General features: G+C 39.7%; 1 protein-coding gene across 18 annotated transcripts in view; it reads right to left on the bottom strand.

The window, feature by feature from the left end:
* The window catches only part of CELF2 (CUGBP Elav-like family member 2), a 550,002-nt gene that overhangs the window by 20,527 nt on the left and 505,292 nt on the right, over positions 1–24,183 (bottom strand). For 11 of the 18 annotated variants that reach the window (XM_032105245.1, XM_032105237.1, XM_032105235.1 and 8 more), the window contains 2 exons: positions 21,398–21,532; positions 2,917–3,048 (listed from right to left, as the gene is read on the bottom strand). In XM_032105245.1, the coding sequence (XP_031961136.1) occupies positions 2,917–3,048; positions 21,398–21,532 (267 nt within the window). The remainder of the gene's footprint in view (positions 1–2,916; positions 3,049–21,397; positions 21,533–24,183) is intronic. The other 7 variants (XM_032105239.1, XM_032105236.1, XM_032105240.1 and 4 more) reach the window with 1 other exon arrangement.

Consider the following 24,183-nt stretch of genomic DNA (forward strand, 5'->3'; position numbering starts at 1 on the left):
CTACTTTTCTGAGTGTCTCTACATAATACAGAAGCAACAAAGCTTGGCAAGTCTAAAGGTCTCTCAAAGTGCTTTTCAAGCACCTTCAAATCTGTCATGAATAGTTTTATCTCTGTTTTACAGATGTAAATAAGGGGACAGAAAGGCTAAGTGACTGCCCTGGGGTCACACACAAATATTGTGTCATAGCTGTCCAGTATCCTGAAATTATGGTCTTCCTTCATAATTGCAAATAATAGCTTCCTTCCTCTTCAGTAATTTTTCCTCATAATTCATTTCTTTTTGTTACTTAGAATTCTTAAATTTACATGCTCAAAGCAGACAGTCTAATGTTTTAGCATTTAAAGTTTTAGGTGCTTCAAGAACAACCAAGAGAAGACTGAATCCCCACACTTAGGTACAATTGCTGCCAAAACCTTGGAGACAGTTAAACTTACCATGCTCCACTTTATTTAAGGCCTCCAGACATCTTTTTAAAATGCTTCTCTCTACAATGACGGCACTATCAGCCTCCATAGTCCAGCTTCTTTTCACAGACCCAGACAAGATGGAGAAAACAGATGAAAGTCTTCTACTGAGCTCAGCATGGAAGACATTCTCCATGTGATTCTCACATGCAGAGACATGGCTTAGGCAAAAGAGCATCTCTTTGAACCTCTATTTAAATCAATGCCCAAGCCCAGTTCCACCTTCTGATTAATTTTTGGGTTAAGCTCTGCTTGACTTGTGCTTTGGATTTTCTAATTCCCCAATTAGAAGGATGTCCCTCAATTCCCAGTTTGCTGCACAGTTACTTCAGGAATGTCCATGTCTGGTGAATACTTTTTACTAGCCTGCTTATGACCATGGCATAAGCCATGTCAGCATGAAACATCAGACTTACTAAATGTGAGGTTTCCCAAAGGCAATCTCCCAGGTGGGTTTGAGTGTGAATAACTGAATCAGACATGGTCATAATGAAAAACCTCAGTCTGTCATTAAAATAGACAGGGGAAATTATTGTAATCTGAGCAATGCTTCATTATCATCAGTATCATGAATACCAGAAAGTGATGATCAGTATCACCCTTTTGAGAGAAACAAGTGTCCTAATGCTGAGCTGTGTCATGGGGAAGCAGTTTCCCCTCTTTAGCTCTCTCTCATGTATGCATATACATAGACAGACATACCCACGCACATTTTGTAAGCACTATACACATATCCATAAAAACATCCATGAAGAAGATTTGGGATTGCAGTCACTGTCAGTACAAGTCCATGGAAGCAATGGTGACTTAAAGCAAACTGAAATTTGGTACCAGATTGTGAATACATCATTAATACTTCAAATGACACATGCAGATAAGTTTCCACACACATCACCTCAAAATACTTGCTGAGAAAATGTAAACTCTCTGCTTGCAGCCTAGAAAGGAGTGCTAAAAGGAGTGCAACAGAAGGGCTCCCACGCAAAGAGCTCACAGGATTCACTCTTGCTTGGTCTTGATGAAGGGGTACATTATGTTGGAGTGCTCCAGTGTGTCTGGGTTCTTAGTACTTGTGGGAGAGGAGGAGTGGGATGCCATATTTTGCTCTTGATAATATGACCTTTTATAAACCAACTGAAGCATGATGACTGTTAATCAGAAAGGACATTTAATGATGTCTTACTCATGACAGGGTTGATCTCTTACTACAAGAGCTCATGAGAGGAGAGGAGGTAAGTTAGCTTCCCATGCATGCCATGTCCAGTGGCTTGCTTTGACACTAATGGAATAATAAGAAAGGAAACTAACATTTGCCATTTTGGGACCTAATACTCACTTTTCCGCAGCTGTCCTTGAGCTGTATTTACAAAGAGGTTGTTTTGTGTGAAATGCACATGTCCTTGCCAGAAGCAAGTCCTGTTTTACACGAGACCCCATGCAACCATTCAACATTCTACATGGACATCCATAAGCCCCCTTCCTTCCCAGCTCCCAACAATGCCAACCAGAGATCACAGAACAAAAAGATTGTGTGAGCAGCCAAGTGACAGTGACAGAAAGGACATCATGCAGAGCATCAGAGTGAGCAAGAGATACTGAGGAGGACATCCATTCCTGAGGGTGCATTATGATGGGTCATGGACTGGCAATGACCAAATAGATTCCTTGCATTGCAAAAGGAAATGCAAGGAGCAACAGCAGCTAAAGAAAAAAAAAGAAGAAGGGGGGAAAAATGCAGCTGGGCAAATCTTTTCGATTACAGGCAAAGGTGAAGTCATCATAGCAGAAACAATTAAAAAAAAAAATCCTCCTTCTTTAAGAAAATCTTCACCAAGGCTAAGAGCAAGGAAGAATATTCTAACAACTACTGGCATCTACTTAGCTGGAGATGTCAGGGTTTGTTAAGATGTCATAGGATAAGTGTGTGTGCTCTGACTTTACAGGTGACTGACTGCATGTTCTCCTATACTTGCCAATTAAAAGCCAAAGACTTGCCTTCATTTTTAAAGCATGTTGCTCTCAAGTCAATTAGATAATTCTTACAGACGTTTTAAAGGACTGCCTCCATGGCAAACATCTTTCTTAGCACTACTTTTCTGAGTGAGGTTTTGTACAATGGGGTGATACACCTGTTGTCAGACTCCCTCAATGAAAATGGAGCCTCTCCTATAACCTAGACAACCCAAAGCCCTGGTGACAATTCTTTTACCTTCTATATGTATTGCAAGAAGAGGAGTCTTTATGCAGGGACCCAAGGAAATTCACTTTGCAGAGCAAACTGTGTGAAACTAAAAGACTCCAGGACTACGTATGTACCATGAATGGAACTGGATCAACGTGACCCCCTTATTTGGTGTAGAGATTAAAAATCATATTATCACTTTACAATTGATAGTTTTTGTGGCATGATTATTGGGGAAGGCTGTCCACCACAGCAATAAATACTCACTGTTTACGGTACCTGCTAGTGCATTAATATTATTCAGTCCAACAGTGGCTCCAGCCAGTCCTTGGAGAGTACCCAGAGAAGTCAAAGAATTCATGGCCGCACCAGCTGTGGAATTAGCAGTTGATGCAGCCACTGAAAGGAAAAAGAAAACAAAGCAAAATTGAGGCCATAGTTTGTTTATTTTACTTAATCACAGAACAGCTTACAATAATGCAGAGCACAACAACAGGGCTACTTGCAAGGAGAAGGAAAAAAGAAAATGAGACCAACAAGACCAACCTTGCTCAAGGCATTAGTAGTGTGATTGTTCATGGAAAGTGTTGATGAGTCTAGAACTATAAATACTAGATCACAAAATTCAGTATTGTACTATTATTTGCAAATATAATGCCGAACCAGTATGTGTGGGATCAGACACTTTCTCAAAAGTTTGTCAATCAACCTAGCAACCCAGGCCAATCAGCTAACCAGGCTTTTGGGATTTTGCCACACACCTCAAAGTCCATCATTGAAAAAACAAGAATTCCTCAGTAATTTTGTCATACAACAGCTTACTGTTTTGGGCCCCAAATGTTCTAAGAGTAAGCTTAATTATTCTAAGTGAAGACACTAAGCTCTAGGACATCGTATGAATTTCATTTAAAGACCTGAAGATCAGAATGACCAGGCAAATACAAAATGTAACTACCATCCATTTTATTGGAGGCTTTTATCCTGGCCTTTGTACATAGCTAGTCATGTATATGCACCCCCATGACACTGCATGTATCCCCAAAAGCTCTGCCAGAGGGGCAAAGGTAGAGAAAATGTCCTTGATGCTACAATGTCAAGGGAATGATGAAGGTGGGTGAGATGAATCCATCTAAATTATGTGTTTAGGGAGAGAAAGAGACTCACTCTCTTGTCATAAGAAAGTAATGAAGAGTCATAATTTGGGATAGGTTGGGTGAACTAGAAATACCTGTCTGTCTCAAAGAAGAGCCTTGAATAACCAGTGTAGATTAAACACTTAACTCACAGGTAGGTGAAGTTATACCAGATGAATCACACTCATAAAAGCTGCAGAAGCAATTAAGTTTTTAGCTTGTCTCCTGAGCCCTATCAGTCATAAAGCCTTCTTTTTTTTTTTCTGTTATAAAGTTGCATTATCTTATGAAAAGCGAACATTTAAAGTCAGAGTTTTGTTGATGATGTACTGGAGGCACATCACATCTACACCATGCTTTTTTTGCTCCTATTCATTACCTAGCTATAAAATGGTTAAGACCACTTTTATCTCGATGTTTTTTTGGGCTGTCAAACACATCAGATTACTCAGTGAACCCTCAAGAAAGTGAAGTCTCTTGAGCTGACAGGATCCAGTAAGGAAAGTATGAGGTAACTTTTTCACTCTGTGGGTAAACCTTGAAGCTCTAACCTACAAATAACCTGCCTTTGCAACATTGACCCACCAAAGGCAAATTTTCAGACTCTTGGGGCCTCAAAGTACAAAGAACACTCTTGCTGTGGGGGAAGAGAGATTTCCAGACTCTGTTATACATTCCTTGTGTCTTAGCATTTGTGATGTTCACTTGAATAATTTTATATGTTGCAAATAGAAGCAGCTTTGATTATTCAATCTGTGCCCACAAAGCAATAAGAATCCAATAATGTCTTTGATTAAAAAAAGTAATAAAAGACAAGTAAAAAACCCCACTTTTGTCAGATAATGTGGGCACCAACAGAAAGATATGAAAAAAATAAAGTGAATTCCCTTTGACCAACACTGGTCTGTGTTTCTGTCAACGTTCATTAGCAAATAATTTAAATGACGTATATAAAACTCAAATCTGAAGGATCTGATTGGTTTTGACTGGACTAAATTCCATCCATTTTCTGTTTCAGAGGATCATTACCATTTTCTCTTGAGGAAACATATATTTAAGAAATGAGAGAAATGGGGACTAGGAAACTGCCTGTAAATTACATTAATGCTGGGGGCAAGTAACTGCTGTGAACAAGAGCCATATGCTTATGGATTGCCAACACATCTGTTGGAGAAGGCAAAAAAAATCTGCTTAAAACCTTCCCTCTTGTGCAGCCCACAGTGAATTGTGGGGACTCTCACCATTGGCTGCTCAAACACATGCTCCAGGGATGGTCAGTATCTGGGGCCAACATCTCTTTTCTTCTTTTTTCTCTATTCCCTCAGACAAATAAAGAGCAGGTGCCTCAGTGCTTCTCCCATTTGAAGCTGCAATGCAGATTATCTAGTTTGCCTGAATAAAGACTTGGCACTTACTCACTGTACAATACTAGTTGCAGCCCTAAAGCACCTAAGGAACCAGTATTATGTTGTTGTGGTATTCCTTCTGCTTAGCAATGATCTGCCTCACAGATGCAGCGGGACAATGCTCTTTCCTCTTTGGCTTAATATTTCTTCAAGGAGAAAGAGACAGAACACATTGTGTGGTTTCCACTATCTTATTGAACAGGGGGTGAACAGAAATGAAGGGACCTCCTTTTTTTAGGGTGCTTGGAGAGATCAAGCACCTTCTGCATGAAGTTTCCTGAGACATTCCACACTGATTGACTGAGACCTGCATCTCTGAAATGAAGACAAAGGCAGTGATGAGCTAAAATATTACCGTAAAAGGGCTACAAAAGGTCCAAGATATTAAGAGGTGAAAATTTCTAACAAAATTCTATATAAAACCAACAGATGAAACAATGGTATGCCTTGTCCCCAAAACTGAAGGAAGATGAAACAAAAGTTAAAAGATCCTACAAGACAAGTGTGAAGGCTTAGACCAGCTGAAAGTTTTACTTGATGTGCTCCCAGAATACATGGAAATCCATCTAGAGACAAGGACTATGCTTCTCCTGTCCTTTGCCATTTTCTAGTTCCTTTCAACTAAAAAATTGTAACATATATTAAACTGAAGGGAAAGAAGAAAAATCACATGCCTTATGGTAACAGCAAATGACTGCACTACTTTGGGGGAACCTGTATAACTCTCTTGTGTCAGCAAAATTCTCAGGCTCCACAAATACTCAGAGTAATGGCAAAGGAAGAATAATTCACTGTCGGAATACTTTCTATATTTATGTCTTTTAGTTGTCCAGAAGACAAAAATAGATTGGCTACCTACATAATTTATAAATTGGGTTTTACAGGTTCCTCTGACAACAAATAAATGAAAAAAAAAAAAAAAAATCACAACTCCCTCTAGCCTCCACACCAGAAAATTCCCAGAATCACAGAATATACTGAGTTGGAAGGGATCCACAATGATCATCGAGTCTAACTCCTGGCCCTGCACAGGACCATCCCCAAGCATCCCACCATGTGCCTGAGACCATTGTTCAAATGCTTCTTGAACTCTTGCTTCTTGAATGCTGTGACCACTTCCTTGGGGAGCCTGTTCCAGTGCCCAATCACCCTCTGGGTGAAGAACCTTTCTCTAATATCAAACCTAAGCCTCCCCTGGCACAACTTCAGGCCATTCCTTCGGGTCCTGTCACTGGGCACCACAGAGAACAGATCAGTGCCTGCCCCTCCTCTTACTGTGCTTCCTATGTTTAACTGATGAAATTTTTGCTATCAGCTTCAAGCTTCAAGCCAAGAAACTTCGCTTCTGGTTAATATATTCTTTGACAGAGTTGTTTTTCATACAAAGAAGACATTTTTATTTGGAGTGGTTGCTCTACACAATACAGATATTTGTGTTTAACTAGAAATGTTGCACTCATGGAGATTTTTAAGGCTGGAAGGAGCTGGCATTTTCAAATGTTCTCAAAACATTTAATTCTGCCTGTAAATGATTATAACACCTTTTAGGTCAGTGAAATTTTTTTTTTTTTTAAACAGAAATATGAACTATCAATGAGCCATTTCTCTTTTAAATTTTAATTTAAATAACACTTCAACACAATTCTTAAAACTATGCCAACCTAGAAAAACAACAGGAATCAGCATAGAAACTTTTGGCCATTCTTTTGGCTAGCTTATGTCAATAGAGTCATAATGATTTACATCACCTGGATTTGCTTCAGCTGGAAAACTAGATTCAGGGTAACAGCATCTAGGAAAGGCAATGATGTGTAAATATTTCTTTGGCTTTGCTACACACACTGTGGATGGAATTAATTTCCCCACCTTTGGCAGCCTTGTTGTTAGTTTAAGCTAGTCTAGTAAAAACTAGACTGTCTCTGAGATTTAAAGACCTCCAATTCAGACACCCTACATTTAGATTTCTATTTCAGGTTGGACTGAATTGCCCTAAAGAGCATGCAGATGAGCTCAACTACCAGATGCTACTGATGCCTTTCCCAGTTTTCCCTCAAACTTCTTGTGCTGCCCTGGATAAAGCAATCGCTATGATTTTTGTTGCAAGACTTTCTGCTTCTTCACAGTTGCTGCCTTGTCTCATAGAAGGGTGTATCTTGGAGGCACAGGCACATTTTTGTCAGGCCTATTCACTTCCTGCACCTCAGACCAAGGAGTGCCCTTGGTAGAGCTCCTTGGTATACTGAAACCACAGACCTGTGTTTGTCTGTGGTACAGCCTTGGGCAAATCCCACCCCTCTCATGTCTCAGGGGAAATTTATAAAATGAATAATTGAATCAGAGAATGGTTTAAATTGGAAGGCATCTTTAAAGATGAGCAGTGAGTGATCTTCAACTAGAGCAGGTTGCTCAAAGCCCCGTCCAATCTGACCATGACTGTTCGCAGGGATATGGCATCCACCACCTCTCTGGGCAACCTGTGCCAGTGGCTCACCACCCTCAAAACAAAAACTTTTTCCTTGTATATAGTCTAAATCTACCCTCTTTTAGTTTAAAAGCATCGCCCCTTGTCCTATTTCTACAGACTCTGCTAAAAGGTTTGTCATGATCTTTCTTGCAGGCCCACTTTAAGTACTGAAAGGCTGCAATAGTCTCCCCAGAGCCTTCTCTTCTCCAGGCTGAACAACCCTAACTCCCTCAGCCTTTCCTCATAGGAGAGGTGCTGCAGCCCTCTGATCATCTTCAGGAATCCTCTTCCCTCAGTGGAGGTCAGGGTCTGGTAGGGCTGCCTGAGGACGAAGTACTAGATAAGCCACCCTCTCACTGTTGCACAATCACACATGTGCCACTATGATTTAGGAGAGACATGGTTTGCAGTGTGTAGTCAACCTCATTCTTTCCTTGATTTTTTTGGTAAATATCTAAGTAAAAAAAGAATTCCAATGACTTCTCAGCAAAGTCCTATACCACAAAAAACCCCCAAATCTCTTGTAAGGAAACTCCCTGCTATATGTGCTAGCTTGGCACTATTTATGGGCAGTGTAAACTGTGCACTTCTCCATTCCTCTCCACCTTGTCCTGTTCCCTTCCTCCTCTTCCAACATGGGCATACTGTCTGGAAATGATAAACAAACTGCAAGTCTTGGAGTAAGATATTAAGCACATGAGGCATTACAAACATTTTAAGTGAAGTTTCTTATTGGAAACATTATTTTGGTTTCAGGGCAGGACTAACAGAGAGAATGGGCAAAGAAAAGCAAGGGCAGCTTGAGGTCTTTGCAGGCATGGAGAGTTGCTGTACACCTTGCCAACCCCATCCATGTGAAGAGCAGCTATAATGTTTCTGGAGGAGAACCAGACTTCTGGTGCTGCAGGGCTTCAGGGCAGCTCCAAGACTGGCTTAACTATGCTAGGACTTTGCACACAGAGATCCACAATTGTAACTGCGTCAGCCCTGCTGACAGCTTTGCTTTAGGCAGCCCTTGGTTACACTTCACAATTGCCTGTCACTACAAATGCATGGCACAACAGGAAGCTCAGTGTTTACTCTGATATCAGCCACTTTCTTATCACCACTCACCTGTGAGGCTCAACTTTGTTCTTGTTGTTTTACTTAATGGAGAGTTTAAATAACTCGGTGTTCAAAGTACTTCTTTTGCTCCAGTTAAGACGAAGTAGTAGTGCAGCAGGGATCAATATTGCCCACAAATTTTAGGTTCAGCATCTCTGTGACTTTAAGCATGAGAAGTTGAAGAGAAAACATGTTCTCTTTTGGGAGACACTCATGTCAGATCTTCATTGGCAGTTGTCTAAGTCCAGAATCCTCTTCCTCGTACCAAATTTGGGTGTATTTTTGGTTTTCTGCTGCCTTCCTAAGCTCACTGACTCCAAGGGCCAGATAAAATGGATCTGACTTACACTGGTGCTGACTAAATAGCTGCCATTCAGAGGGATTCAGATGGGCAGAACTGGGCAACATGAACCTTATGAAATTTAATAAGGATAGATGCAAAGTCCTGCACCTGGGGAGGAATAATTCCTTTCAATAACACAGCAGGGGATGGATGGGCTGGGTGGAAGCTGTACTGAAAAGGACCTGTGGGAGTCTTGGTGGGAGGTGACATGAGCCAACAGCATGCACTGGCAGCAAAGAAAGCAAACAGCATCCTGGACTGTGGAATATGAGATGAGCCAGGAGATCCAAGTTTCCTCTTTACTCAGAGCTTGTTAAATCACATCTAAATACTACGTGCAGATTTGGGCTCCTTATTGCAAGGAGAACATTGATCAGGTGGAGGAAGTTCAGTGGAAGGCCAGCAAGGTGGTCAGGGGCTCCAGCACTCATCCTGTAATGAGCTGGGCTTGTTCAGGCTGGAGAAGACATGGCTCCAGGTGAAGCTAAAGCAGCCTCCCAGTGCTTAAAAGGAGGTCTACCATCTACTAGATAGAGCAATAGTACATGGTGGGAAGAGGAGAAGTACATTGAAACAAGGGAGGTTCAGTTCAGATAGAATTAAAAACATTTATACTGTGAGGATTGTCAAGCACTGAAACAGATTACCCAGACTGCTCCGTCCATGTCCTTGGACATTTTTAAGACTGCTTTGGATCAAGCCCTGAGCAACCTGATCTCACAGGAGCAGGGAGTTGGGCTACAGACATCCCGACTGACCTTCCAACCTCAATTATTCTATGGGAATTAGAGCATTGTAGGAGAAAAGTAGAGAAAGTCAGCTCACACTAAGACAGAATGAAAGAAGGCTGAAGAATGAAGATGTGTTGAAAATTGAACAGTAGAACTGGTTTCTGTTCTTGGGTCTGTTTACAGAAACAGAGGTTGACATTGAATATTCCACTTAATTCTCATCTGGGGTTTTGATTCTAGGCTGCCACAACTACACTGTGTGGCCAAGGTTTCCAGGGCCCAATCTGCATCTAACAAAAGGAAGTTCTGACCTTGGGTTTTGCCTTGAGGTCTTAGATTCCTCTTAGATTCAGCAGTGTGCAACAGAAAATAAAATCACAGTAGAAGAACGTAAAGAAAGGATATAAAGAAATTATATGAAGACAGTAAAGGCAGTAAAAAAAAGAAAAGACAAAACAATATTTCTAACAGCTCCTCAGTCAGTGACAGAAAAAAATTGTAAGTTTATAAGAGAATTATAAGGACAAAAGAAAAAGAAATATTAAACCCAAAGTAGAAATCTTTATTTCTTAATTTTAGCCAGCTGAATTTAAAATCTTTGTTTAGTAGACAAAATCTCTTGGGTAAACAAAATATGCCTTTGTCCCTTTCTTAGTCCAAGAGGGATAATAAAGCTAAGAGACAACACTGGATTTAAGGATAATCAGATTAAGGCTGCGTTCTCTGTTTTCTTTCTAATCTTTTGTTGCAAAAACCAATGATGTTTGGAACTGTGTCTTGAGAACTATATCTAAACATGAGGAACACCTGCTGGCCTGACTGAAAGACTAAAGATATTGGGCAAAGTTTAGTTGTGTTGGACAAAGTCTGTGCAAAGCTCCCGAATTTGGTTTATAATATCTTAGTTTGGGGGTGGTACTCTCTCAAACAGAGATGAATGGCATGTAGCTGGGAGTCCAACCTGGAATTAGGAAGGATTCTGGACAGATCTGATCTTATACATTTAAGGTCAATCGATTAAGGTGTGTTCTCTTTATGTAGCACTGACACCAACTGGTTGTTTTGAAGAGATGGAGGCCCCAGAGTTTTCTCCTAAACACACAAATGAAATGTCTTATAGAAAAGGGGAATGATTCAAATATAGTAATGCTGGAGCTTATGAAATGAGAATTATAAACATGGTGTGGGGGAGAAGTAGGCAAGTCAATCATGGTGTCCATGTGACATTGCTCTCAGGAAATTGCAGTGGTGTTTCTGGCTAAAATGAGCACATTCTATGGGCTCTGACTGCAGAAGGAACACTTTAAAGGGGAAGAATAATTAAGCAATGATAGAGGCATCATCATTATTAGATAATCACAACCCAGAGGCATTAGAAAACGTTGAGTGTCTCTAATCCCATGGGGTCTAATTATTCTGTGATAATAACCACACCTCCAAGTTTTAATTTATTCTTATGGAGAATCTAGAGGGGGAGGGGGAAAAACAGGGACATTTTAATATTTTTGCTAGAAGAAGATGTAGTTGGCCTTTCACTAAGGCTCATAAGTATTCTAATTTAACTAGCATGTGTGACTGGCATTAAATTGTCTGCCCTTTGCAGTGATCTCCAGCCAATCGAAGTATTCACCCTCGCACAAAGTGGTGTTGTCCCTGTTGCTAGCAGGCGCTATTCCTCAGGGCAAATTTTGGCAAAGGTGAGATAGATTTTCCTGGTCTGGAGAGGTGTATTTTCCATAAGGTCCTCTGACAAACGCATTGCCATTGGTATGGAGAAAGAAGTAAAAACTTGCACATTTACTGGTATCTTGGAAGTGCTGTCTGACATGTCAAAAAGGAAGATTCTAGTAAGTTTAAGTGCTCTGCTTTTAAGTGCTCTGCTCTTGGATAGGATAAAATAAAAGTGACAGATGCACTCCAGGGAAAGAGCACCAGAAAAGCAAGAGAGCAGGAAAGAGTCAGGGGAAACAAGAATGACAATATAGAAAGACATATACCAATATTACAGCCTTTCTCTAATAAGTCAGTGTCCCTCTGCTTCTTCATTACTCACAGGTGAACTGTGCCCATGAAAGATTGTCCGTATCTTCTCAAGGAACAGGGAAAGAAAAGCAGCAGTGAGCAAAGGAGGAAGGGAGAGAGCCATGCACTCAACATCTGGTCTTTTTTTAAAACTGTGTGCATGCATGTGCAAATGAGAGCAAACATGACAGAGAAGCGAGAGGAAGAGGAGAGGAAGGAGTCTTTCCCCATGGTGATCCTTCTGGTTCTGGCTTGCTGCAAACAGCTTTATATTTTACAAAGTCCTTTGTGAACATTGACTTATACAAGAATGAAAAAACCAGAAAACATGAAGAGGTGAACCAATTAATTCAAATTCTTTGCAAATTCAGAAGCCAAGGTCTTCAACAATGGAAGAATAACTTTAGGCTCATAAATCCATACTATTCAGCACTGCATGGGTTTTTGAGAGCTAAGAAAGCTTGGGAGAAGTGAAAATCAGGGACACTCACTTTAATCACTTATTTATGTTAACACCTAACTTGACATTTATGATTGTCATGAAATTACAGTGTCTACACCACAGACCTTCCACAGCAGTGCAAAGAAGGAGGAGAAAACAGAGCATATGAAAGTACTGTAGGTATGGCAGACAAACTTATTAGCTGGTTATTTTTGTAGTTTTCTAGTCCTCTGTTCCCTAACTTTCCTCCAAACCTATCTATCTAGCAGAAGGGATTTTAACAAACAAGGGTTTATTGATTGTGAATCTAGGCTGGTTTTGTGAATCTTGGTGTTTAAGGGCACATTTTCCTATGAGATTTTGAAGATGGAGAGAGAGAGAGAGAGAGTAAAAAGCAAGTTAATATTCTGGGCCAATTCCACACTGATGCTTCTGTTTTGTTGAAATGCATTGCTCAATGAAGACCATCCACCTCTAGAGTAAACTACAAATTGTACCTCAATACTGTGCCTGCAACGTTGTGCATTCTCCCCAGCACACCACAATGATGAATCGCCTTTGGTTTTGGGTGGGAAGTACTTTAGGGAGGCTCGGGAATATAATAATAATGCACAGTGGACTGGCTTGAGTTAAACTTCATAGCTGACCATCAGATATTTGCAACTCTAACTGAAATCGAACCAAAATGAATCACCACAATATGAAGGAAACAAAGAAGAATTACTGAGCACTTACGACTCTGTTTTACTCGGTGGGGCCAAGGGCTGTGGCTGTGCTCATTGAAGCACCACTGAGTTCGCATCAAAGCCATTTCTACAGGGAACTTCCAGCTGTGCTCTCATGTTTATTACAGCTATCTCACACAATTTGGAGCAGGCTATTGTTCCGAGACGCATGCCCTGATGCTGAAATGACCTCCATGTGGAGCCACTTCAGAATACAGCCACTTATAAATCACTTTCCAAAGAATTTCTGACCTAAAATCAAGAAGGCTCTACTTGAGGCCAGGGTCTCCCGCCTGGAGTACAGGTTCCTTCACACTGCTCCTGGTGTGCCTACAACATATTTGACACACTTTCAGCACTAAGCATTGACAAACAACACGCAGTAGCATCTCTCCATTAAACAAAAAGGAAAAAAACGAGTGTCAGCAGAGTCCAAGGCTATCATTCAAAGTAAGCAATGTTTTTGTTCTACAAGTGCTTACCACATGCATATATGCCAATTCAGATTCTAGTACACAGGAGAGGATGGTCTGATTCATCTTCTTTTTCAACTCTCTCATATATCTGTCTTAAGATCAGGTAAACAGTCCTTGGGAAGTGTTTGTCTTTCCATTGCAACAAGATATTTCTGAAAGACTTGTTTCCTTCAGACAGTTAGGAGTCCTATCCATGGTATTTTAGAATAGAGATGAGCTAAACTATATATTGAAAATTTGAGTTTGCAAAGGAGTTATGAATCCTGAAGGTGCAATTATTTCCATGGCAGATGTGTTTCTAAGTGGGGTGTGCAAGCACAGCCTTATTGCAATAGCACATCCACAAAATGAAGTTGTTCACCCCTGGGAGCTGCAGAACTCAAGGATTATCTTGCCTCATGTAAAATTACTCAGCCAGGTCCTTTGCAGAACATTTGTAAAGTCATATTTAGTTCACTGTGACACTAGTTCTTTTCATCCATATTGCACATTTTTGTTCTGCAAACAGCAAAGGCAGTTGAGGATTTACTTTACTTGGTTTTAAACACATGCAGTTGTTGGAGATATTTTTGTTTGGCCATTGCATAAAATAATTCAGTAGCCACATATTTGAGCAACTAATTCTTTTGAGAGAATGTTGAAACAATTAGGTTAAGACATTAATAAATAGACTAAAAATAAGGTTTTTTTATATTATTATTTTTTTACTATTAATTCTAATTATTCTGCCTTAGGGAAACAGACCAGGAGTATCCATGGACACATGCACAATCCAGTACAAGTGAAGGAACAGTGTTGGCAGTAGTCGAAAGCTCCTTCAAATGCATGAGTTTTTCTAAGATTTACATTATTTCCAGGGTATTATGAACTGCAGCATTATCTGGGTTTGTAACTTCTTGTAGGATATATTACATGTAAGCTCACATATCTACCTGTGTAGGCAAGCTGATACTATCATCTTTCTTTAGTAGAAAGCAACCCTGAATGAACTTCGAATAGTGCTTCCAACAGAAAGAAAAACAGCTCCTTTTTACAAACTGGGATTCTTGTAGCTTGAAATAGAGATTAAGAGTGGGGTAGAGAGACGCTTACAAAATATAATGTATTATACGTGTTATTTGTATACTGCAAGGAAAGTAAATCCTGAAATGTGCTAAGGCAATGGATTTAATACTTTAGGAAGATGATAATGTAATAATGTTTAAAAAACAAGCATGTCTCCTGTTGAATTAGATCCTACTAATCCATGGTTTAGTACTGTCTGCTGCTTCCTAAAAGAAAAAAACAAACCTAAAAGAATTAACTAGCACAATGCTTGACTGAAAATATCCACATGTTTCTGTCCTTTGGTATTTATGGAATTCTGAGGAAACACCTGGAGATTTCTGTGACAAAAATTCATAAATTGATAATGTTGATTCTAAAACAGATAAGAAGCTTTGCCAAAATGACTTCTGCAGTTGTCAGGCAGCCTCACACTGCTTCACAAAGCAGTTCTGCCCACCCTGAGCCCATTCAGTGCCTGAACCTCCCTGAGATCCTTCAGGCTGCACTGATGCACCTACTCAGAAACCCTTCTGAGAGGAGAATGTACAAAGACCTGTTACATTTTAAGGGACCAATGTGCAACCAGGTCGTCCCAGCAAACTGATGGCCTGTCTGCTGCCATCAGCATCCTTCAGGTTATCACTGGCTCATTTTTCCAATGAGGAGACCAGGGAGAGACAATGCTGTTCCAGGGGGGCTCCATATGAATCCATCACCTCTTTTACTGTACTGGGACTCTGGGAGACTCTTAGCCACAATTCCCACTCTATTCGTCTTTAATTATTTAAGACATCTTGAAGCATTATTAAAAATACAAATATAGGTCAAAATACATATTTTTGGCTCCAACTTGTGCTTGCATGCCTGCTTAATGGTGACCTAATTGTCAGATGGGCTTAGTACCAATATATCTCTCCAGGAAGCAGCATAATCTCTGGGCACTAAGAGTGGTCAAAATCAATTCACTTATTTAGGAGCCTAACCACAGACTCAGAAACTTAACACCATGTGGGTAAGATCAGCTTACACACAACAGTTCAGAAATATACTTGTCCTGTCACAAATCTCCTTGAACTATGCAGTCCAATAACAGGCACAGGGAAGTGGGTGTGCTAAGGCAAGATTTTCTTCCATAGCTTCCTTGAAAACATATTCTTTTAAAATATTGGTGCTGAGATCAGGGTTAAGGCATTGAAATTCTCTGTCCTCCAAGCACTAAGGCAACAATGCTAATTATATAACTAGACTTAAATACAAAATTTAAAACCACACGCTTGTGTTGTTTAAGTGTGTGTACTGTACATACACTGTATTTTAAAATATTTATTTAAGCTATATCTTATTTTTATCAACTGTATCTTTATCCTAAAAACAGTGAAAATGATACTAGGGAAGTTTTCTATGTTCTTCAAAACTAATAAAGCTTATTTTAAATGATTTTACAATAATGGAACATGCATTAATTCCACATGAAATAGCACAAAAATAATCAATTTGTACTGCAGAACGACAAGTGCCATTCTGCATTTTAAACCGATCTTTTCCTACATGAAACATTACTTCAATTCAGTCTTTAGCAAACTGTCAGACCTTCCTACACACCTACTGGTAGGGTTATTTTTGGATCATCCTGGAAGCAAATCACAACTATCTCAGTGGGTGTACTGGCCTCTAACAAAATGTCACAGTGGCAGCCTTGCGCCACTGATTGGAGAAAAATGTATTGTACTGAAGCGAACAAAAAGCAAATCTTCTAAGAATGGATATTTGAACATTCTTCACTGCTTCTCAGCTGAAGCATCTTGTATATTCTGTAAAAACTCTACCTTTTCAACAATTGTGCTCGCAACATGAACACCTTCAACTAACAATCTTCATACTAGATTAGGGGGCAGAGAAAATAACGAGCCACGGATGATAGCTATAAGTTATAATTCTCTGCTTTGAGCAGAGGGAAAGAATGAATTAATTCTTACAGGAAAGGCAGTGTAATCTTTTTTCTTTTTCGGTTTATTCTATACTTCACAGTCTTCCTTTTTTAGGGACTGTTATTCTTCAATGTCAGCATCTGTCTGAAAATGAGTATTTTTAGACCTTTGTGCTTAGGAGAAATTCTTTTCTTAAACATTAAGAGTTAATGGCTGAATACTGATATAATATGACAAAAGCGGTGCTGGATTTTAAGAGGTCATTAAAGGAAAGAAGTCTCACTTTCTCACTTTCTACCCTATCAGTATTTTTTTTTCCAAAATATTTCCTCTCAGGTTTACATAGCAGATAAACCTAAAGAGTTTTTTACTGAAGCATGAATAGCTAGTTCAGCTGTGTGAATAAATAATAGTTTAGAGAATCAAATAATCATGAAAATTTCATGGAAAATGAAGGCTCCTAAGTCTGAAACTGAATTAGCTTCTGGTTTAGCAATTCTATCCCCCCACAGCTCAGAAATTATATTGTGTATGTTCATGCAGATAAATCTGTATATATAATTAGATGTTTCGTCTCTTCATTTACACATAGTAGGGCTTTCCTAGTGGTTACTGAAAAAAACATTTATGTGTGAATTTGAAGAAACAAAATTGAAATGAGCTCACAGTAGCTGTGGAATCTCCATCCTTGGAGATACTCAGACCTTCACTGGGCATGGCTTTCCCCAACCTGCTCTGAGTGGTCCACATTTTACAGTGCTGTATTAGCCTTGTACCACCCAGGACAGTCAGAATACACATTATTACCCTAGGGAAAATTAGGGTAGTGGGTCAACTGAGGGAAATTAAATGTCAGACAGTGTTAGAGACAGATACTTTGATCTTGAGCTTATATGTCCCTCCTTCACACTCACCTCCAGGCATTCCCACCACCCACTGAACGAACCCTGAATGAATCTCTAATCTCTCCAGGCCCTGGAATAGCAGCCTCCCTGTGAGCTCTTTGCTTGGCGATCCATTTACAGGATGTGTCACGGATAGTCTCTGGAGGAGAGAATAAGGTTCCTGACACTAGCTGGGATTCATCCTGCCCAAACTGGGATATTTGCAGTGTGGATACCTACAGCTGAGGTAGTCCCTCCAAAATCCCCTCCCAGTTAACAAGAAATGCAAACATCCAGGTCCCCACCCAAACGGAACTGAGACAAATTGGATGAGACAAACCTAGAGTCAGGTAAAAGCCACCCCAGCCCAAATCCTTGTGTTATGGAATACTACAGGTACCTGCCTTTAAAACAGTATGAAATGCTACTGGTACCTGTCTTTAAAACAGAAAAAGTATCCTAAGCAAGTGAAATGGAAATAAAGTGAAGAATTAATTAACTAAATAGAGGTGATTAAAGTAAATAAAGGAAACAATTATCATATCAAAATAAAAGACAAGAAAGATGATTAAATGAGTCTTCAAAAGACCCATGAGAAACTTGTGAAAGACAAATATGCATTTACCTGTTTTTTAGTCTTTCATGATTTCATTTTAATTTTTATTCACTACCATCTGATAATTGCAAGAAACAGTTACTTTAACCATAGGCAATTTAAACCATTTTAATTTTTTTTCCAGGGCCAAGAGACAAAAGAACCTATTTATTGCCTGAGGGGATTTTTACTAAAATGAAAGCTTAATCTTTCATGTTTTTTTAAGCAAAGGCTTTTAAAAAATCATTTCTAACAATGCTGTAGGGAGACACTTCCATGGGTATGCAAAATTGAAATTATAAATTTACAATTATAAAAAAATTAATAGTTTGGGGGATTGCATTGTCTCTGTTCTTTCTGAATGAATACTCTTTCAAGCTTAAGAGAAACTATTTAGCACATGGAGGAGAATGAGTGTCCTTAGACTCTCTTGTGGTCAAAGCTATTTAGTCAGAATGTATGAGAGAAAGATCATTGGAGTTTAATTTGTTTGGAAAGCCTCAAATATCAGCTGTCCTGCTGGCTCCTCACTTCATGGCCTATTTTTCTGTGTGGCCAATGCACTGAAGTTGGCCTGACCACTGTCTCCTCTGTACTAGCATGGTGCACTGACGGTTCCTAAACCTTATCTATGTAAATTAACCTTCATGTTGAATTTTAACTGAAACAACCATCTTTTGGGCCCTTATGACACATGTTTACAAAGGACAGAACAAGAGCTCTTGGTCAAAGATTGATTCAGGGAAGATCTTCAGGGGAGAGATATCTGGGTAGAAACATGGATATGATTTACGTGGCTGCCATGGTTCAAGGCATACTGGAAGTACACACTTATGCCCATCTCCATTCTGTTAAAGGCAGTATTTTGCCTTTAACAACAGCAAGAAAAGGATTAAGCATCTACCTTTGCACTGCCCCAAATTTGGGCTGTTTTTCTCAACTAAGAAATATTAATTTAATGCATTATCTGGAGAGACACAAACATTTCTTCCTGGGCTTAGCACAGGCTTTGAAATCAGACAAAATAATTTACACTTATGAAACACAACAACTGAAGTGTTTTTTTAAAGGAAAACTAGACCAAAAAAATACCCTTAAGGCCTCCTAACATCCACACATTGAAAGGCAGACTTAAATGTTTTCTGCCAACATATTTCAAGTTTTAGTGGAAACACTTTGAGCTACTATGAAAAGCTTTATCAAACTAAATTCATTTTCCATGGAGCAGAGAAGAATCATTGAAGATATTATTCAGGTTTACAAAATCTGTAATAGGGTGGAGAATGTGGAACCAGATAAGGAAGGTTAAACTGAAGAACATTTTAACAAGGCTGGATTTTAGGTTGGTTGTGCAACATAAATAGGTCAGTGGACCTACTAGAGATTTTTCAAGCTGTCTAATATTAGAAACACTTGTGTACAGATGCCATCTATAAGACTTTCAAAGACAACTGGCATTCTGAACACACTATTTGAAAGGGTAAAGGTCCAGAATTTTTTGAAAATAACACAAGTTCAATGTGCTAGCCAAAATCATTAATCTCTTTGGAAAAACCCTTGGTATCTGCTCTACCATACCACCTGAGCAATAGGAAGCTCTAGTTACCCCAAAGATATATCTGCCCAGCCCAGTGGAAGCAGCTGTCTACCACGGGCCTCTGCAGACCTGGACATCAGATAAAACAACCTTCTAGGTACTCAAGGAGCCTCAAGGTCAGGTTAAAAGGGAACAGCAGGTCAGACAGGCTGGATAAGAAGACTGTGTTGGAGAGGGAAAGAGAGAAATGTGGGCCTTAAGGTTGAATCCAAGTTCTGTGTGTACATGGCAAAACAAAGTGCGTGACAGGAACATTCTGGTGCCACTTTGCAGCAGAGCAGCAAAGAAAAAAGGGAGTTAATTTCCAGCCCCCCTGCACCACAGTGCAGTGCACTGAGTTGCCCTGAGAAATCTTGTCAGTATGGGTCAAGATATGTTTTGTGTGTCTTGGAAGAACAAGGCTGCTCAAACATTTATCAGCTAAACTGCAGAGATATCACAGAGCATGCATGAAATGCAACATTTCTGCTTCTATAGATGGGTGGCATTTAGACAGGTGTAACATGGAAACACTGACACTGGGAATAGCCTTTTGCAAAGTGTTAAGTCCCAGCACCAGGACAGAGGGAAGAGATTGTTCAAGTTTGAAAGAAATACATCAGCAAGTCAAAATTATTTTCACCCAATCTGCTTCTCAGAGATGTTGCTAATGAACATTATTTTTAGGTAGAGATGAGGCTCATGCCACAAACCAGGAAATTCTGCGCAAACTTAGTATCAGCCAAGCTTCTTTCCATTTAACCTCTGTCGCAAACAAACAATAAAACTGTTATATAATGGGAGCCCTGGACAGCGCTAACACCCAGCACCACACAGTCCCAGTTCTACTGTGCAGTGAAGACTGTTTTCCTTACTGATGAGCTCAAACCATTTGCCATGAATTACTTTTTCATGGGGGATAAATACACACTTAAACAAGATTAAACACAAATGTCCTTTAGTGGTGTCTAAAAATAATATGAATGTTTTTTAGAACAGCAATAAACACACTTTATGATGCAAATAATTACACCCTACAGCCTTTATGTAACAATAAGTGGCCGGATTCACTACTCAGCTACATCACTGTAAACCCAGAGTAACTACACTGAATCAATATTTCTCTCTGTGGATTCTGGTGATCCTGAAGTGTTACCTAAGTCTGAATTTGCCCCAGTTTGTCTCTAAGGTTTTGCAGACATCAGACATGCATGGCTGGAAGTCCACATTGTGGTGATGGAGGTACCTCCACCTCTTATCCTGTCCCTTTTCCCCCCATAAATCTGGCTTCTGTTTAGTGTAATGAAGTCAGAATCTGGCTGTGTATTCCTTGTGCATCTGATATCACTTCTGTAACTGTGTACTCAGGACCAGAAGAAAGCTCAACCGAGATCCAGGAAGAGAAGGAAAAAATAAAAAGGACTTTACAAAAATTCATGAAGGGTAAAGGCAATACGTGCATGTGCTGGGAACCAAGCGTCAGTATCTTGGGGATTAAAAAGAACCACCTCAGCTGATTTTCCTTTGGATGGGAAGAACTTGGTCATGTTCTGAATTTTTTGTGAAAAGTTAATTTTATCTTCAGTTTCCCATGCAAGTGTAATTTTCATGCAGAGTTCTGTAAGATGGGTCTGTTAGGCTTTAATGGCCCCTGAAATGAATCTGGAAAGGTGAGCATGTCCACATTGGACCACTTAAAAAAGCAGTTATTTGCTTAAAAATAACACCAACAAAAATGTATTCAGCTTTTAAAGGTTCTTCACGATTTACATGAGCACGGAACGTAAGACATAACATGGAATCAGCATTTTAACAACCATCTTCCCCTTGACTCCCATGTTTGTGAGTTGGAAGCAGGCACTCTGCTCTTACCGGGACTTGTGAGGGCTCCCAGAGCACCAGTCGTTGTGGAGAGAGGGTTTGCATTGGTGGTGGTAGCTGAGGTCTGGGCGGCAGCTGCTGCGGCTGCTAAAGTTGCCAAGTTCTGTAACTGTAAAGCGTTCATGCCTATGCGGAGAAGCAATAGGATTAATTAAGACAGGTAATCATCATCATCATAATCATAATCATAATCATCAAAAAGTGCTGTTATCAATGATCATGGAGCTTGGGGTGTACCTTGCCAATAAACTCAATTCTTTTCACTCCCAAGACATCTGTAATCTGGAACCACCTCTTACAGTTCCTGAAGAGTATCTCTCATCTCTCTACCTTGGAGTTGAGAGAATTTACCAAAGACACCAGCCTATACTTCAGGAAAATTAAACCTGGTTTGTGCCTCTTCTAAGGGTAGAATTAAAAGTCATTTAAACTCTGTGTGAAGCCCAGGCACAATATTATTTCCTGACACAATGGGGGATGTAAAGAAGATAGCTAGCATTTAAAACACATTCAGGACAGGGTCATATAATTGGGATGAATAAAATTTGTTTCCCATGTCTCCTCTGAATATAACTACTAAGGTTACACTGTGCAGTAGCCAGTAATTGTGCTCAATTTCCTTTTGACGGTTAATTTCTAAAAACATGTATGAACTAAGTACATCAAATTAGTATCAGCCTGACCACAGAGCCATCATTGAGATAGGGATTTTCAGGCTGTAGCTCTGGACTATGATATCAAGTCTACTGAGTCATCTGTCACTTCGTTATTTTACAAGATGTGGGGGAGATACACTGTCATTTTAGTGAGAACCTTAAAGAAATGGAGGCATTTAAATAGCAAAGGTTTAATTTAGATGGCAAGCAAAAAAGGACAAACAATAAAGAGGCTTTTGTGAAGTGAAAAAAAGATGATTAAGGAACAGCCAATGGCATAGATTTGCTTAAATCAGAGGGACAGAACTTGGTCTCTCCAGAGGAATTCAAAAGAACATTCCTTTTACCTTGGACTAGATAAAGTACTTGGGAACTGACTCTAAGGTGAAATAGTGCAGTAACAGCTAAAGTGCAGATATAAGATGGGTGCTAGCATTAACCAGACTGGATCCTTCTCAGGATCTCCTGAGTAAGACCAGCTATCCCCAGGAGTGATGTTCAGACTGGGCATTTACACAAGGACGTGAGAAACATGGTTTGGAAGGCAGTGAGAGATCATACTTCGGGTTTGGACATATGAAGGAGCTCTGTGAGGGCTTGAGCCCTCAATAGAGTTGAAAAAGTGCAAAAATGCAAAAGACTAAAAGAGTTTTATTATGTTCTTGTAGTCCTGAAAGTACAAGTACGCTCACAAAAGGTTAGGTAGGAAGAGCAATACCTTTTCTAGACTTAATGATAGAGCTGGGAAGACTGCATGAGTGTTGGGGAATACTCAAGAAGAGCTTGAATGCCTAGAAACTTGTCTGATTTTCTCTGAATGTTAGTTTGCTAACAAGAGATATTACTTCTCCCTGCACACTTTGTATCTCAAACAGGGGAGTTTAACAACAACTTAGAGAAAATGAAAACAAGAGAGTTTAAATAAAATACTTGGTAAGTATGTTTAAGAAGAAAAAAATTGCAATGAATGAGATGGTATTTTCTTGGAATTCAGAACTCCTTCAGCAATGGAGAGTGATATTACTTTCAAACACATGTATTGCAGACTCGGGTTAGTACAATCAACAATCTCCATAAAGAGGAATTCATACTGTCACAGCATTAGGCACTGTGAAATGAACCTTGATATAAGCATCTATTTGTGAATAAAGCCCCAAATTTAAACACGGCATGTTCCAACAGGCAGGTCAGGCCTCAGGTGAGCACCGAATCTGACTGAGGTTCTAATGTTGATGTCTTGGTCAATGCCCAGATTCAGTTCAGATGCTGGTGTTTTTGAAAATGTGACGCAATTACAGTGGTGGGTATTAAGATTTTAGTTGATCCAAGATACACCAATTCATAGCCTGGAGCCAGAACAACACACTTGGAGAAATTACATGACCAAGAAAGCTCTTTAAGGTTTCTTTTGGAGGCTAAAGACCATCTTAAGTGATAAGGGTTTTCTCAAACACTACCAATCCAAACTATTTTGCAAGACACAGTTCAGGTAGAAATTCAGGTATGCAAACAACATTGTTTTATTTTTTTAAACTACTCATCTGACTTAATTGTTTGCCTTGAGTGTATTTCAAGATTTTGGGGATGAAGAAGACTTAAGCTGGGACCCAACTCTTTGAGAACAAAGCAGTCAGTAGTTCTCAAACTGAAATAGGGAATTAATTTTCATTCTGGCCTGATATTGGTCCTCAATTATCATTTACCTTTGTGTTTCATAAGGAGCATAAGCAATTCAGCAAAGAATATCCAGAAAACATTGCTGGTCTTCACTGAGGCTGTATTTCATGCCGTCTGTAACAAGGACTTGGGAAAGCAGTGGGTTGCTCTCCTCCAGAGGATTGGCTTTCTATCACCCACTCTTTAGTTACTCATCAAAAGGATCAGTCATAACCAGCTTATATTTCCTCTGTGTGGAGGTTTCTTTGGACTTTTAAATGGAATACATGGTAGGATTAAATACTTGTGGTGAATACAGAAGGGTTCTAGAGGAGAGCCTAGGCCAGACAAGGTCAACAGGCAGCAGAGCAAACAACTGCTCTCTGTACTTATGAATCGCCCTTGCACCTCTGTGGATGCAAAACAAATACCATCATTGCCTCATCCCACAAAAACTTTTTTTTT

The sequence above is a fragment of the Corvus moneduloides genome, chromosome 4 (genome assembly GCF_009650955.1).
Source record: "Corvus moneduloides isolate bCorMon1 chromosome 4, bCorMon1.pri, whole genome shotgun sequence".
In the NCBI taxonomy this organism is placed as follows: domain Eukaryota; kingdom Metazoa; phylum Chordata; class Aves; order Passeriformes; family Corvidae; genus Corvus; species Corvus moneduloides.